The 18,243-nt window shown below is 42.7% G+C and overlaps 1 protein-coding gene across 2 annotated transcripts in view; it reads right to left on the bottom strand.

Moving 5' to 3' along the window:
• Positions 1-18,243, bottom strand: part of SETBP1 (SET binding protein 1) — a 378,710-nt gene that overhangs the window by 109,319 nt on the left and 251,148 nt on the right. For both annotated transcript variants that reach the window (XM_060118586.1, XM_060118588.1), the window contains exon 4: positions 4,406-7,865. In XM_060118586.1, coding sequence (XP_059974569.1) covers positions 4,406-7,865 — 3,460 coding nt within the window. The remainder of the gene's footprint in view (positions 1-4,405; positions 7,866-18,243) is intronic.

Below are 18,243 nucleotides of genomic sequence, written 5' to 3'. Positions count from 1 at the left end.
AACATCATTCACACTAGAGACCTCTTCCACCGCCTCATGAGAACTTGGCTCTGAGAGCATACAGCATCATTCTGACTATGTCTGGTCACCCTCGGACAGGTTTGCTCTCTCGGAATCTGCTGCATGTCAGGGTGCGTGAGATGCTGGTGCCTGGTGGGAGAGCAGCACAAATGAGGGCCAATAAGGCTTCTCCCAACTCTGAGAGTCTGTGGATGACACCTTCCCACTATTTATCCATTATTTGGCCCCAAGCAAGCATTTTTATAAATGAAGATTTACCAGATGGTGTGCATTTAGAAAATAGGTCAAAAGAGTCACTGCCTTTTGAAACCAAAGAAGCAGTAGGACAGAAGGAGTAAAATACAGGAAAAAGGCAAGAGTCTGTGGAATTTCTTAGATCTAGGTATGTTGAAAGGGGGCTAACAAGACAATGAACCCATCTTCTGGGGCAGGGGTATGGAGGATGAATGACTTTCCAGGCAGGAACGAGGAAATGGAGTGTGCAACTGCTGCTATTGCTAAATGGGGTCTCTAATTCCTCTCTCCATAATGGTAATGACTTCCATTTATACGGTGCCTTTCATCGGTTCTGATCCGAGGGAGCGCTCAAAGTCCTCTTTTCACTCCACTCCTAAATCTGGTCCTCGACAGGGTAAAGAATGATATCTGTATTTATGCCGTATCTATTTTGGAGAAGACTAGCTCATGTGAAATTGGACATTAAGATGCAATGGAAATGAACCCAAAATGGAGAAGGAAGAGGTCGAGGAAGAGAAGGTATGGAAGGGAAGATGCTTATTTCTAATCATGACCTTCAGTACCATCCAGCTGAACAGACACCTCGACTCAGATACTCTGAAAGATCTTAATGCCTCCAGTAACCTCAGCCTCATCCCATCTGTCTCCCAGCTTTTAATGGGACTTGGCACTCTTTGGAGCGTATAATATTAAGGTGAATGCATTGGGTTCCAAGTGCTACTAAGAACATTTTTTTCCTCATGCTTTAGGGATTCAGGAATAGAGGGGACGTTTAGGATATAGGCAAGGAGAGGCCAAGGTTTGGAAGGAAAGGGAATGATAAGGAATCTGGTCTGTTCCAATAAGGTATTCAACAAGATGTGTAGGCATAACTCATATAGACACAGAAGCCACTAACAATTAAGATTCATGAAAATGTTCAGAAAAAAAAAAAAGAAAAACCTCATACAACACAAAAATAAGCACAAAGCAGTGGCATTAATAACTCAGGGAACTGGATTTCAGTAAGGACAGAAGTGGAAACCCTGTCAATGTATATATCAATATTTCCAGGCTGATATTTAGAAAAGTTTAGGCCATAAGAAATCCTCCTTCATTGGTTGGGAACTGAATAAAGGGATGTCTTTTTGTCTTAATTACTCTCTTCTGCACTTATCACATAATCACTGTGCAGATGCCCTAGGGGAAAGCATGTAATCAGAGGATAGATGGGATTCTGAGAGGAAGGGTGGTGGTAAGATATAGGGACACTGGGCTGGGGACCAGGACCTGTGTTCTAGACTTGGCCTTAACTAGTTGGGTGACATGCAGTTGAGTTGCAATGCAGTGGGCAAAGCCCTGGGCTTAGAATAAAAAGTGACAGCTTTCTGAACTTGGACAGGTCACCTGATCTCTGAGCCTCAGTGTCCTGATCCATAAAATGGGAATGAAAATATTTCTCTTCTAAGATTGCACGAAGGATGTTATAAGAAATACATGTGAAATGGCTTTAAGAATTGAAACATGCCATACAAAAGAGGTCTGGCCCAACCCTTTGAGTTACAAATTGGCAGATAGTACCCCAGAGAGATAGGATAACATGCCTAAGGTCGTAACAGAGTTGGGTGCAGTACTCAATTCCTAGGCTGAATCCAGCTTTCTGTGGATGGCTGCAAAACAAGTAAGAAGCTGGGGAAGGGGAGGGAGAATTTTAAATGAAGTAACGACCACCTTGTGAATGCAAACACAGGAATTTTGTATGGCTAGAGTGTGGCTGCCCTCAGAGACACAGTGACCGGATGAACCCCTAGCTGGCAAAATTCAACCAGAACCCAGCTGTAATACGGTCCAGACATGCAGACGTCCCAGTAAGACTGCTGAGAACCCTAATGGCAACAATGGCTGGTTTTAGCTTCTGAGACCTTGTTTCTCAGGTCTGTTAACTTACGATTCTTGCTTGTAGGTTCTCAGCAATAACATACCACCATTGTTTTCTAGCTAAACAATGCCAAGAAAATAGAAATAAGAATGCCTTCTGTCATGGATAGTTCTGGTTCTATGGATAAATTCCACCACACTGAAAGAGAAAGCAACAGTACTTCTCATGTTAAAGTTTAATCTTTTAGCAACTCCTGTCCATGTGGGCTTAATTTAGGCTTTGCACAAAAAACAAACACCTTCAACAAAGTCTGCTGATCAGAAATAGGGAAACCCAGAAGAGCACATCCACTTGGGCAGACATGAAGTGTGGGCCATTAATCACCTTAGCAAGTGCAGGAAACATGACTGCTAATTGGTCTCTTCATTAACCAAGGAGATCATCTACCATGACAGCAACTCAAAGCTGGGCGTGATTTGGAGCAATATTTAAGTAGCTTCTAACTCATAATCATTTTTCTTTCTTTCTTTTCTTTCTTTCTTTCTTTCTTCCTTCCTTCCGTCTTTCCTTCCTTCCTTCCTTCCTTCCTTCCTTCCTTCCTTCCTTCCTTCCTTCCTTTCTTAATAGATCTTTATTGGAGTACAATTGCTTCACAATACTGTGTTAGTTTCTGTTGTACACCAAAGTGAATCAGCCATATGCATACACATGTCCCCATATCCGCTCCCTCTTGACCCTCCCTCCCACCCTCCCTATCCCAACCCTCTAAAAAGGAAACCATAAACAAGACAAAAAGAATGGGAGAAAATATTTGCAAATGAAACAACAGACAAAAGATTAATCTCCAAAATATACAAACAGCTCATGGAGCTCAATATCAAAAAAACAAACAATCCAGTTAAAAAATTGGCAGAGGACCTAAACAGACATTTCACCAAGGAAGACATACAGATGGCCAAGAGGCACATGAAAAGATGCTCAACATCACTAATTATTAGAGAAACGCAGATCAAAACTACAATGAGGTATCACCTCAAGCCAGTCAGAATGGCCATTATCAAAACATATTTCTTTTCGAAATCTGCCGGCCTAGAAAATGTCTCTAAATCCTTATGAATAGACTGCCTTCACCTTCACTAATTATGGACACCACATGAAGGGAGAAGACAAACAAGGGATACACATCATAAACAGAGGTGAAATAGTGCACCCAAAGCTTATCAGGGGTGATCAGTCCTTTAAACCAGGCTTTGGCCAGAGGGTTTGTACTGTCTGGGGGCAGGGAGAGCACGAGGAATCCTTTTAGCTTCTGCAGCTCCTAAGAAAGGAGTTTCTACCTTTTTCCTAGTAAATAACTACTCTGTTCTACAGGAGTCTTTTATCATCTGTGTGATGTGTGGACACGGACAAAGGGATATTTATGCAGAAGTGTGAGGCTTCCATGGCAAGGAAGGTTTATGTGGGTGGGCAGGTTAGCAAGGAAATTCTCCCAGCAACTGACAAGGAATGAGCTCTTCCTAGTAGCCACCAGCACTTCAGTTTAGAGATTAGTGGGCAAATCCCATCCCCAGTGGATGTGCAAAGAGACACAGCGGTAGGTTCCAGCAGAGGCAGGAGGCTCACAGTGCCTTTCAGTCAGGTTCCCCCCACCCCCACCTTTATGCAGGGAAATGACAGGTCAGGGCTTCACTTTAGGGGTCTACCAAGAGCTGCTTATCAAATGCCAAAAAGAGGACAACATGGTTTTGGGCTGTGGCTTCCTTATCAGGTAGACTTCAAGATTCACTGGTCATCAGCTTCCAATGGCTCTCCTGTAGATGTTTCAACCTAGGATGTGTGACTTCTAGAGCTAGCATGTCAGGTAAACTAGATATTCATTCCCATCCAACTTTGACATTCTTGGGATCTTGTTGGTATTCCTAGAAAGTTTTAGAGGTTTTATCCAACTAGCAAATTTACCATCAGATCAGATGAAGACTTAGGCATAGCGTCTTTAATTAAAAGCATAAAGGTAGTGGGTATGGTTGTAGTCTTGGCAGCTATTGGGGCTGCCTCTGGGCCCACAGTTCTCAGGCAATGGCTCCAAGAGAGGAAAGACAGAAAGTAACTGATTAAACAATGCATAAAATGTGCAGCAGGCTCAAATTTGCAAGGAGACCTGTTTTCATTTGGTTTCTACCTCTCTGCAAACTAGTGAACCCAACGTGCCAGAGATGGCAGACTGCTGAAGAGCAGGGCCCAGCAACCAAGTAACAAGACAGTCCAAGTTTGAAGAAAATTCGGCCTTACCTGGAGATAAGGAGGAGTCATAGGAACTTCTCTCCTTGCGGTTCATCTTGAAGGCTTGGATGTCCTTTTCCCTGTACGTCCCAAAGCCTTCATAGCTCCTCCTTTTACTCCCACTCACATCACTGTCCCACTTGTCGTTCGGAGGGTTCATCTCACTGAACACATCCAGGCTCTCTGGTCTTGCGCTGCTTCCGTCCCCGCCATTGCCAGAGTACCGTTTAGTGCACGAGTCCACAGGCTCGCTGCTCAAGTCACTTTTGTCCTTGGCCTGCGTCCAATGCTGGGCATCAGAAAGTGACAGCGTAGACAGGGTGTCCACCTCAAAGTTGTTCTTGGACGCTTTGTGGCCGGCTTCACTGTGCTGGTGCTTCTGCTTCTCCTTATGCTTGTTTTTCTCACTCACAAGTGAGAGCTCTTTGTCTGCGCTGCTCAGCCGCTCGCTCAGGATGTGGCTGGAGAAGCCTGTGGCTTTGCCTGCAAAGAGACCACTCAGGTTGTCGTGGGCCCCCAGGAGCCGGTCTTCCTTGTGCTTATGCTTGTGTTTGTGTTTCCTCTTGTGGAGCCGACCACTGGACAGACCGGCACTGCCCACCTTGGGAGGATTCAGGGATGGCTGCCTGTCACCGAGGCCCATGCCCACGGGCCCCTGCAGGTGCACTCCATGCTTTGCTTTATGCTTAGCCGTACCAGACATCTTCACGTGGGAGCTTGTGTGAAACTGAGGTGGGGGCACCGTTGGCCTCATGAATGGGGACGCTGCTCCGAGCGTGTGCGACAGGTACAGAGGAGCTGGGTACTGACTGTAATAACCAAGGTTCATCATAGGCATTGATGTGTAAGGCATTCCATAGGGTGCATAGTAACTTCCACTGGGAATAGGGTAGCTGAACCCTTGTAAAAAAGGCACCTTTGTCATGGTGTCATTGGTTTTTGCAGGCCTACCACGCTTCTTCTTTGACTTTAAGTCTGAAGTCCTACGAAGATAGAGCAACGGGTCATATTGGATATATGGCACCGGGTAATAGTGATCAAAATTAATCCGAAAAATGCTGGGATATGGATTCTCATGGTAAAAAGTATAACTCCGGTGAGAGATCCTGAACACTTGGAACTTGGTGATGAGCTCTTCCAGGTCTGCCAGAAACTGGAGATCATCACGGTTTTGCAGGCTTTTCCGTTTCCTCTTGTGCTTTGGCTTCTTGAGGCTTTCGTGGGCCAGAAAGTTGTCCACCATGAGATGCTTCTGCCGGTGGCCATGCCGGTTCTTTGTGCTGGTGTCAGATGGGATGGCCTCCGGGTTGTCCAGGGAGCAGAAATCAAAAGAGTACCTCCGTCGGGATTCGGAACTCTTCTCTGCTTGGTCAGACGTGCTGTTGTTGTCTGTCCCAATGCCACTGTCACTCGGGATCGTCTCCTCACTGTGGGACTCGCTCACAGGGGACAGTGTTATCTCCTTGAGTGACCCGATCTCGCAAAGGTGTGAAGGGGAGTTGGCCATCAGCCTGGGTGGAGACAGCTTCCAGGTCCCACTATGGATTCCCTTTTGGGTTTTGGTTGGAAGAGCACTGATGGGCTGGAGATTTGGCATAGTTTTCAACTCTGAAAAGTTGGTTTCAGTGCTGGCGGGGCTCAGGTTGCCATTGGACCCACCTAACTGTGTCGAAAGTGGGTGCATAGCTGCTGGTGAAGACGCCACAAGTGACTGAAAGTTGGAAGGCACGACGGGAACATCCGGCTGGCTAGAAACTGGCCTCGGGTGCTTGATGGCTGTTTTGGGTTCTTCGGATGGGGGTGGCAGCTCTGCCCTTGGCTTCCTGCCCCTCTTCTTGCCAATGTAGATGGTGCCCCTCTTACTGACATTTATCTGCTTGCCCAATTTGCTCTCGATTGCTGCTGCCCCAGGGCTGGTCTCTGGGGGAGCTTTGGCCTTCAGCGCAATGCTGCTGGAGCAGGACAAGATCTGGTTCAAGATATTTTTCCTTTTGAGTGTTTTCATCTTATTGATAGTTTTGATGGTCTTCTTATCCAACACCCCAAGCTTTCCAACTTTTTTGTGGAATTTCATCTCACTCATGGGTTTGTCCTCTCCTGGCACTAATTGGGCCAACTTAGCTAAACTACGTCGTCTCTTTCTTTTCTTGGTTCCAGGAAATTCCCGGCTGATGGGACTGACTGGACTGGTGGAGGTCCCCTCATGAATCGTCTCAACCGTGAGCAAAGGCTGCTTCTTTGGTCGTCCCCGCTTCTTTTTTACCGGCGTGATCACAGTAAGACTGTCTGTGTTGGTGTACAGAGGGCTGGACGGGGTTATGGGGTAAGCAGATGGCGGTTCCACCATCAGTTTATCAGAAGTGGCCATGACTGCCTCCCGCAGGAGACTGGTGGGTTTTGGTTTGCTGCACGTCCACCTCCGTTTTGCAGCGAATTTGGGGTGCTGGATTTCTGGCAGCTTTCTTGGAGAGTGATCTGTGCATGTTGGAGGTGTCACGACCATGGGTGGCTTCCGCTGCTTAGATACACCTCCAGGGACAACTTTCTCAGCATTTCCACCAGTTTCAAGGCCAGCTGAGGGGGACTCATTCTCCGTCATTTTACCCAACTTAGGGACACGGGGATCTTTCTTATTACCCTCGGGGTTGGAAAGTATCCTATTAACTACTTCGCTGCTCATAGTGATTCCAGAAGCCAGGGCTTTCTCTGGCATGATCTTTTCCACCACTGCTTTGATGGACTGTCTCTTTTTCCTCTTATGGCTGCTTGGATCTAGGCAGGGTGCCTTGATAGGGATAGTAATCCGGACATGGCTTGAGTCATTTTCAGGATTACTGACGGAACTCACATTCTGCCTGACTGGTGATGCCTCTTGGGCATTATCTGCAGAGTAGCCTTCCCTTTTCCCTTCTGTATTGTCAAATGCTTTCTGAGCATTCTTGACCCAGTCTAGGTCTGAGTTTGGTATGGTTTGACTTATCACATCTTTTTTACTGGACTTTTTCTTGCTGCCTATAGTAGTAGGTGGTTCTGGGGGCTCCTTTGCACCTCCTCCATCTTGATCTACCAAGGGCTGGAGCCCACTGCACTCAGCAGAGCTGCTGGGTGGAGCTGGCGAGCTGTGGTTGCTTGGAGATGGAACCACACCTCCCAAGAGCAGATCTTTGCTACTGTTGGACAACTGACTCCATGTGCTCCCTGCACTGCCTTTCTTACCCTGGGCCTTTGCAAAGGAAGCCAGGGGCTCAAGAGCTGGGATCTTGCTGGTGCTTGCAGTTTCTCTGCCAGACTCTGTACTGATGAAGCAATTCTGAGTGGCAGGTCCATTGTCAGAGTTGGTGGACCAGTCCACGTGGTTCTGGCTGCTGCTTTTTTGCTGGTGCTTTGGTTTTAAGGTGTCACCGGTGAAGTCCTGTGGGAGGCCTGGGTCATAATGGAGAGCTGAGTGTTTCTGTGGCCGCTCATAAGCCTAAGGGTGGGTGGAGTGGAGAAGGAGAGAGAGAGAAACAAAGATCAGCATGGTGAAACTATTTAAAATTTAATGTCAAAAGGCTTAATTATTCAAAAGTTGGAAACAGACACCTTTAATTCCAGAATGCTTTGTGAAGGTTTTTTTCAATTTCTTTAGTAAAAATACATTGTGTTGATTTTGAACATTAATAAGGATGCTATAATCGCTTTCTCCCCCTAGATAACAGGAACTTTAACCTATCTTGGTTTAATGCAATCTCAGAATAAGAACTGTTTAGAGTCAGGAGGGGCCCTAAAGGTCCCTCAGTCCAATGCTTCTGTTTTCCAAATGAAGACTCTAAAACTTCAGCCGTGGAGAGTCCTGCCCAAGGTGGCAGAGTTCAGGAGTGCATCTGAACTTCCAGACTCCATGCACTTGTTTCCCTAACTCCAGCTGCAGCTTATTTTTGCCCCAGCTTCTTCTCAAACACACATCTTTCCCTTGCTTCTGCCTATTGCAGTTCATTTCTGTTTGGAGTTTATCCTGGAGTTCAGCATCTCTGCACTCAAACAAGCAACTCATTAGGAACCACTGCAACAAGGAGAAAAAGCACAAGTTGAGGAATTAAGGGGGGGAAGTTTGACGACTGCATGGGGAAAAGTGGGCCAGTCAAGGGCATAGAGAAGAAACGAAAAGAAAGAAAGAAACATGGAAGAGCCCTCAAATCTCTGTTGACTCTAGGAGTGGTGCGTGTTTGGGAGTGAGCCCTCTAAGACATCCTTAAGCCCACATTAGGCCCTGACTACTCTCTTGAGAAAATGCGTGGATATTCTCAAAAGGAACCTTGAAAAAAGAAAAAAAAAAGAAAAAAAAAAAAAAGGAAACAAGTCTCCTGGACAAATGTGCCAGGAAAAAAAAAATATTATCATTCAAGATCACTCCATTGGACTTTGTCAGCTGTGTTTTTCCCTACATTGGCTCTACATGAATGTCTTCAGACTTTGCACCTTCCTTAGACTAACTCTTCGGCCAGCAAAGGCAGAACGTGTGCTAGAGACACAACATATCCAACTTCTATAAACTCACAAAGGGAATGGAGAGTGAACACACTGTTTTGAGATATTAAGCTATTTGTAATATAGATATGTTTACATTGTTCCAGATAGATTTTAAGCCAGGCTATGAGTACAAAGAAAGCAGTCTTTAAAGCTTATTATAAGTCCTGTTTTATACACAGAGGATGTATTTCTCTAAGATTTGTTAAAGAAGGGAAAATATTAGTAAATTAAGAAAGCTTTGATAATATCCCAACTAAGAAGTATATGATGATGGCCTAGTGAATTTAGGAAGTTTTAGCCTATAATATGTATCTGTTTACCTGTCTATGTATGTATGTATTGTATGTGTCTATCTAGCTGGCTAGCTAGCTAGCTATATATCTATCACCTATCTCTTCTCTGTCTTTTGCCATTGATGCTATAGGATTTACGCTTTATTAGAAAACATCTCTTATCGTCCCTGTTAAGAGTCAAAATGCAGATGGCAGAAAGAATTATGGGTAAAATACAATATAGTTAAGCAACCAGGGTTTCATTCACACCAGTTCCTGGAATCCCTAGCATTATTTTCTGCCTCCCTGATTTTGTGAAATCCTGTTTATACTTCCAATATTGAAGCATATTTTTTAAGAATCATGAGAGAGCTTCCCCAAGCTAAGCCTGTTAAGTACCCAGGAGAAAATTAAGAAAATAAAGTATTTAATTTTTTCTTCACCTTGCAGTTTATAGTAGAGACACTGCCATCATCAACATCTAGAGAACTAATCCTGACACTTGACTTTGGCTGCTAGGTATTACTGCTGTGGACATAGGCTCTATCTCATTTTTGGCAAAAATAGAGATATCTTATTCATGGCATAAAATAGTAAATTCTACTTATCTTTTATGAGTCAGGGCTTTGTTAATTTGCCATTTATGCTTTGGATTTTAGTTGGCACTATGTGTATACTCACAGCATGACAGGCTAGAAGAGGGCTTGGAAACAAAATTTCCCACTTCTTTGGGTGACAAAATAATTGGTTGCTCACACTAGAACATTCTAGAGAGTTAGTGGTAGCACTTAATAAAAATTGTAGGACAAAAGGTTTAAGTTATTTTGGACCTGGGCAAAACAGCACTCATAGCCACCCTCTCACCTCTACCCTTGTCATCAACCCCTCTCCACTTTTCCAGATCTGTATACTGAAGTCCACAGAGGGGCTTCGTGGTAAAGCTGGAATCTTCACCCCTAATTCCCATCCGTTTTTCCCTATTGCGCTCCATCTTATTCTTGGCAACTAGTAGAGTCCTTCATTAACTTTTCTTTATATTCTAATCTCAGCTCAATCCTAGTGAGGCCCCCTACCTTATAGAAATACTCCTATTATAAGTTTTCATGAAACCATGTATCTCATCTTTGTTGTACTTATCATAGTTTTAAATTTACATTTGATTTTCGTACTAATTGAATTAATGCCTGTCTCCCTTTCTAGCCTGTATACACCATCACAGAGATACCAAGTACAGTGCCTGGCAAATAGCAGGCACTCAATAAACATTTATTGAATAAATGAAGGAACATCCATTTTACTATGGGTATTCCATTTTGTCATTAGTGAGATTAATGACCTGTATATTGCAACATATTGTCTGCAGACACTGTTACCTCCTTCAGCCTAATTTCTTATGCCATTCCTTCTGCATGCACCATTGTCTCTCATGAAGACATCTATCACAATCCTTGTAATGCGATGTGCCATTTATTTGTATACTTTTCTGTCTCTCTCTCCTAGACTGTAAGTACTTTGAGGTCAGAGACACTCATTTATCCTTTTATCTCCAGTATCTATTACAAAGCAAACCACCCAGAAAGTTCTCAATAAATGTTTGTTGAATGAACAAACAAAATAATATTTAAGATGCCTATTACCATGACAAAATATATGGCTGCACACAAAAGACAATAAGCCACCAATCACTCATTTCATAATGGCTCATGATGAAACTGGAGGGCTCAGATGCATTACATGTTGAACAAAAGACCGTTCCCAAATACTTAAGGACTAAAGGCACTTGCAAGGTAACTCCCCTTCAGCGCAATTTTTACTGTTAGTTCTTTCTCATCTCCCATTAATTGTTTCATTTTCCAATTAACCCTGCTTCTGGGGAAGCCCATGTGACTGTCAGGAGGGTGGATTTCACTCTGGCAATTGAAAGGTGGGGCCTGCTCACTTACACTCAGGGCAGACCAGCTGAAAGTAAGCAGTTAAGCATGCCTGGTTCCCAGTGCCTCCATCTGGACACTGCCTGATCCCATTGTTTCTACCATTTCAGCTGCAATTTGCCCTGCTGGGAGAGCTTGGCAATCAAAGGGCAGGGTGGACAAAAGGGAAGCACAACAAAAGATCAGCAGTAATGGGGGGGAAATGGTGCTTTAAACCCAGTGCTCAGACGGCTGCAGTGAAGGGGCAAAGAGGACTGAGAATGAGTGCTTTTTAAGGGGTCCAGGAGAACAACGCTTCCTTCCAGCAGTGGCTGATGGCTATATCTCGTTGCATTTCACAAAATCCCATTTCTTCATCTGTCAGCCATGACAGATTATATACACAATGGTGAGACTGTCAGTTCCAATATGCCCTTCACTGAGAACTGAGCACTTACTCCATTGAGACAGAGCCAGACATCGCAAAACAGGCTCCCAGCTCAATGCAGGGGCAAGCGAGCTCTCCCTCCCATCCTTCTCCAGAGGTCTGGGGATATTATTCCATATAGGGGGCTTTGACTTGCGGCCTTATTAGCCCACATAGCACTTGTTTCCACTTCCCCTTTAGATTTTTCTGGGGGATCAGACCTGAATCTTTTATGAACTTTATACTACCCTCAGCCCCCAGCAGGGCTATCTCTGAAATGGTTAGCAAATAAGGGAATAGCTGATGAGGTTCTACATTGGGCCAGATTATTTTTATGGAAAACTTTTAATACCGTCAAGCTCAGCATGTCTCTTTGAAACCGTGCACCTCAGACTGGGACTTGAACCCACATGCTGGCACTCGAACCCAGCCTAAATCCAGATTGGGACTTGAACCCATGTGGCCAGGACTCAAACCCAGCCAAAACCCTGATTAGGGCTTGAACCCACACGGCTGGGACTCGAACCTGGCCAAAACCCACGGTCTTCCAACTGAGATCACACATCTGGTTTCAGGACTTAATGAAGCTCAGGTTCTTGATGTCTCATCGCAGAAAGAATTCAGTGAGAGACCAAGTGATAGGTAAGAAGTGGATTTATTTAGAGAGAAACACACTCCACAGACAGAGTGTGGGCCATCTCAGAAGGTGAGAAAGGCACCAGAGTATGGGGTTGTCAGTTATTACAGGGGTGGGTAATTTCATAGGCTAATGAGTGGGAGGAGTATTCCAGCTATTTGGGGAAGGGGTGGGGATTTCTAGGAATTGAGCCACTGCCCACTTTTTGATCCTTATGGTTGGCCTTGAAACTGTCATGGTGCCTGTGGGTGTGTCATTTACCTTGCTGATGTGTTCCAATGAGTGTATGCTGAGGCTCAAGGTCTAGTGGAAGTCGACCTGTCTGCCATCTTGGACCCATTTGGTTCTAATCAGTTTATGTCATGTCCTCGGGCTATGTCATTCTTTCTAAGGTTGTGTACTGACCCCTTCCCTCCAGTTTCATCTTGGCTGCTTCCCCATCCCCACAAATTGATTGACTGTTTGTGGAACTCACAGTCATTCTGAAGGTATGGCTTACTTTTTATAAGAGCAGTGCTTTCCATGCACCTTGAGCCTAGGCCAAATATTCATCAGGGAAACACCATTCTCAAAACACTAGACAGATTTCTCTCCTACAGAATGTGTTTATGGAAGGAAGTCCTTCTGTAATGTGAAGAATTATTTTGTAAAGTAGATAACTATCTCCTCCCCCACAACCAACGTATAAATTGGCTTATACAGAATCTAAATTTTGTACAAGTCAGATTTCTTTTTAAAAAGCACTTTATTTTTACATAATTTAAAAACAAGCATTAAATCACTGCATAAAAGCTTAAAAGTCTATGAAAATGGAAGAAAGGAAGTCACCCAGCCTTATCTCAGGCTTATCTAAAGCAAGTTTTGTCACAATGAGAGGACGACATGACGATTTGGGTCTGAGAAAAGTCATATCAAAAATCAAGACAAAAAAAATAAAAAATCAAGCATGACTTTGTGGATGATAAACTACTCTTTGGGGTTAGCTGTGTTTGTGCTACTTTTGAGAGCAATAATTTAAATTTACTGTTTGTGGGATATTTTGTTTTACATGAACAGGAAAATGTGCCAGGGTATGAAGGAATGAGGGAGCTTTATCTCTTATTTTGGCACCTGGTACTTCTCGAGATGTGGTCCTAGATCCCTGTATCAGAGCCACCTAAGGTACTGGTTGCTAATACAGATTCCTAGGTCCCACTGCAGATAGGCTCATTCGCCATCTCCCAGGGTGGGACCAAGGAATGTGCATTTTAACATGCTCCCCAGATAATTCTGATATATAATTGAGTTGTAAAACCACTTATCTAATGTTTTAACACCATAATTCCTCTGGGGTGGGGCTCTTCAGTGGTTGCTGTGACATTCGCAGCACTTTTTGGTGGTAAATATGCAAAGCAAACCACCACAGGCCTGTTAGGATATGTAATTTGGCACCACTGAGTATTCCTGTTTTGCTCTCTGAACTCTTTGTAATTTACATAGTAAGAAACTCAACACAGTCCATCCTCTGTTTAGGTTTTCCAAGTACACTGCATGGTGGGCAGAGGTCAGTTATATGGGTGGATGAAAATACTGTCCTCCCAGAAAGAACTAGGCATGCAGGGGTTCGTGACCTCCCACCCTGGGATTTCTATTTCCCCAACTCATCCAAGCCAATCCCCAGAGCTCTGGGGAATCTTGGCATTCCACCCCTGAGTCTCGAAGCAAGTGCTCAAGCCTGAGCAAGAGCTGAGTGTGGGAGAAAAGGAATTCAACCACACACTGTCTGATTAAAGGTTCTCAACCCTGGCTGCATGTTAGAATCATCCAGGAAGCTTCATAAAGAACACCATAGCTGGGATCTGATCCAGACCAATTAAGTCAACATTCTAGAGGTGGGACCTGAACAGTAGTACATTTTTCAAAGCTCTCAGTTATCCCAATGTGCAGACAGAGTTGAGAACCACTGGATTATATCAAAGACAGGGGTCTGGGTTAGGGACTAAAGAGGCTCTGATATTATCAGGAGATGTTCCAGCTCAGTGGTTTTCAAATGTGTTCCACAGAGTCCTAGGATTTTGTAAAGACATTTCTGAACTGTAGCCAGTGGATTGGGCAACAGAGAAGCTCCATTCTTTTAACCCCCAATTGAACAGAGCAGCCTTGCAAAGGATTTCATTAAAGAGAAAGGAGGTGGAGAGAGATGGTTCTGTCACTTAAGAAAAGACTGAAAATTACCATTTAGGCTCATGAATAGGAGGAATGCACATGCCAGCTTCCATTGAACTTGCTCTCAAAGCATCTCTCCTCAGCCCAGTTCGTTCCTGCATTTGCTAATGGTAGGTAGAGAAGAATGTCACTAAGTACCCTATTTGAACCAGGGCTTTATGATGCTCTGATTCCATAGAATTCCATGAATGTCTGTGTCCTTTCAAAATTCATACGTTGAAATCCTAACTCCCAATGTCATGGTATTAGGAAGTGGGGCCTATGGGAGCACAATGTGATTAGATCATGAGGGTGGAGACTTCATGAATGGGGTTAATGCTCTTATAATAAAAGAGACCCCAGAGAGCTCACTTGTCCTTCCATGTGAGCACACAGAGAGAAGACGGTCATCTATGAACGAGGAAGCAGGCTCTTGCCAGACACTGAATCTGCCAACGCCTCGCTCTTGGAATTCCCAGCCTCCAGAACTGTGAGAAATAAATTTCTGTTTTTACAAGCCACTCAGTCTATGGTATTCCGTTATAGCAGCCCAAACAGACTAAGACAATGGAACACAGAAAAGCCCCTAAATGGACATGAAGTTTCCAGTTACGTATATACAGTCCTCATTTCCTGTCACATGCATTGCCCTGGGAAGTTACCTTAGTGTGGTTCCCATAGGAACCATTCCTGATTTGTTATTTGGGGGCTGTGAGTGATATTAAAGCACTCCTTTTATTGGGGGTGATAACAGCTTATACAAATACAGAGGCCACTATCATATGCTTCCTTGAGTACACAGTAATTCTGCATAATTAATGATTGCTGACTTGGTTCCAACCATAATGGTATTAATAGGTATTAGACTTAACTTTTCTATGGAAATAAACATAAAACTATAAAATACATGAGGCAACTATTTTCAGGCTTTGAGCAACAGGTAATATGGGCCGTGATTCTAGATAGAAGGAAACTTAAGAGGCTCTGCCATACCCCTAGTTTTCTGCCCAGGAGAACTTTCTAAACCTGGGCACAGGGAAGTGGAACCCAGAGAACTGTAATTTCACTGGGTAGAGGAAACAGAGATTATAGTTTGAGACTTTTGAGGGGACTAGAATTTGGGGGACAGGGTACCTGAGAAGAGGGATCTATGTAGAAAAAGAATCCTAGAAACCTTAATAGAAATACCCTATTTCTTTGGCCAAACTTTAGTCTGCACTTGAGGGCAAGATTCCATGAAGCATAGCAGATATTTGCTACTGGGGGCTATAAGCTGAACATAGAGTTCTAAGGTCACATAATATTGTGCAGTGTTGGATTTCTGACTAGCCAGAATGGGGAGACTTTAATAAATATCCCAGATGGTCAGTTGATATCCCAGAATTGGTACTCCTTAAGAGTAGAATTACTCGAGCCCTAGAATAAAAGCTAGCAAAGTCTAAAAAGAACACTTAATAAGATAAAGCAAATCTGCCAGTAAATTAACTACCAACCATAACAAAAGTCAAACTCTTTAAAGGAAAACAAACAAAGAATTATTAGACAAACACTGAAGCAAATATGATGCAACCCAGGAGGGTAGATATAGATCCAAGGCCCTCAAAACAGCCATTATAAAGATGGTCAAGTAGTAATGAAAAGATGGGAATAACTGATGAACATACGGGAAATCTCAGCATAGAGATGGCAACTATACCAAAATAACAAACTGAAATTCTAAGTTGGAAAAATACAATATCTGAAATGAAAAATTCTCTTGATGGGCTTAATAGCATACAAGACACAGTAGAAGAGAAGCTCGGAGAACATGAATAAAAGACAGCAGAAATTATCGAAATTGAGGGGTGTGTAGGGTGGGGGAGGGAGATTAAAAAAACAAACAAACAAACAGCACTTCAGTGACCTATAGAAAAGCATCAAGTGGTCTAACATACATATAATTAGAATCCCAGTAGAGAAGAGAGAATAATGCATGTGGATTCACATAGCTAAGAATCTCAACAAATCCCAAGCAGAATAAGCACACAAAAAAACTACATTGTAAACAAATTGATGAAGTCCAAAGAGAAAATGTTAAAAGCAGCCAGAGAAATAAGACACATTATATACAGGGAAATAGTGACAAAAATAATGTCTGATTTTTATCAATAAAAATCAAGCCAGAAGACAATGAAATAATATCTTTAAAGTACTAAAATGAAAATAAAGTCAACTTAAATTTCTCTATCCCATGAAAACATTCTTCATATATGCAGGCAAAATAAAGATATTTTCAGATAAATAAAAAGTGAGGGAATTCACTGCTGGTAGACCTGAATTACAAGAAATGTAAAAGGAAGTTCTTTAGGCTAAAGCGAAATAACACCAGATAGAAACTCAGATCTACATGAATGAATGAAGAACATGGAAATGGTACATATGTGAGCATATATACAACGTCTTATTCTCGGTCTTAAAATCTTCAAAAGGCAACTGAGTGTTTAAAGTGGAAATAATAACAGTGTATCATGAAGCTTATGACATTTATAGAAATAAAATGTACAGTAATAAAACAAAGAGCAAGAGAAGGTATATGGAGGTATACACTTGTAAGGTGCTTATATTTGAAGAGATGTAATATTAGATTAAAGTAGATGTGATACTTTAAGGGTGCATACTGTAATCACCAGAGCAACCACTAAAAATAAAACAAAGTTGTATATCTAAAATGACAATAGAAGGAAGCACACGGAACACTAAAAAGGCGTGATTTGTCCAAAGAGGGTAGAAAAGGAGAAAAAAGAATGAAGATAGATGGGAAAAACAGAAAACATATAGTAACATGGTAGACTTAAGCTCAACAATATAGGTAATTAACTCTAAATATACTAAACAACCCCTCCCCCCAACAAATGAACAACAGAAGACAAAGCCAAACCAAAAAACAGGTGGTAGATTGTCAAACTGAATAAAAAAGTAAGACATAACTATAGGCTGTTTACAAGAGATACACAATAAATATTGAGTTGGCCAAAAAGTTTGTTTGGGTCTTTCGTAACATGAAAAACCCGATTTAACTTTTTGGCCAACCCTATACAAAGATAAAGACAGCTTAAAAGGACAGGAGAAGACATACCACACAAACACCAAATTTTAGAATGCTGGAGTGAATTAATATAGTGCAAAATGGGCTTCAGAACAAAGAGTATTACCAGAGGTAATAGGGACATTTCAAAATAAGAGAGTCAATTCATCAAGAAACAATAATCCTAAATTTGTTTGCACCTCGTAACATATACTTGGATCAAATGCTTGAAATGAAAATGAAGAGAATTAAAGAAAGACATAGCCAATGACACAATTAAAGGGATTTTAACACTCTTCTTTCAGTAATTGCTAGAGCAAATTGACTAAAAAAAAAATCAGAAAAAATATACAGAAGATTTGATCAATGCTCTCAGTGAACTTAACCTCACACAACTGCAAAATACCTTCGCCAAAATATGCTGGATCACAAAACAAGTAGGGGTGGATAGGGAGCACATGTCAATGTCCTCAAACATCGTTTGTCAACAAGAAAATGCCAATTAAAACCACCATGAGATACCACTGAACACCAAGTAGGATAGCTAATATTAAAAATATTGAAGATAACCAGCATTGATAAGGGTATGGACAATTGAAACTCTCAACTCTCATCCATTGCTGGAGGTAGCACAAAATGGTACTACTTTGGAAGCTGTTTTGGCCATGTTTTATTTATTTATTTACATCTTTATTGGAGTATAATTGCTTTACAATGTTGTGTTAGTTTCTGCTTTATAACAAAGTGAATCAGCTATAGGTATACATATATCCCCATATCCCCTCCCTCTTGCCTCTCCCTCCTACGCCCCCTATCCCACCCCTCTAGGTGGTCACAAAGCACC

The sequence above is a fragment of the Mesoplodon densirostris genome, chromosome 15 (genome assembly GCF_025265405.1).
Source record: "Mesoplodon densirostris isolate mMesDen1 chromosome 15, mMesDen1 primary haplotype, whole genome shotgun sequence".
NCBI lineage: Eukaryota > Metazoa > Chordata > Mammalia > Artiodactyla > Ziphiidae > Mesoplodon > Mesoplodon densirostris.
This window is presented reverse-complemented; position numbering and strand designations above follow the sequence as displayed.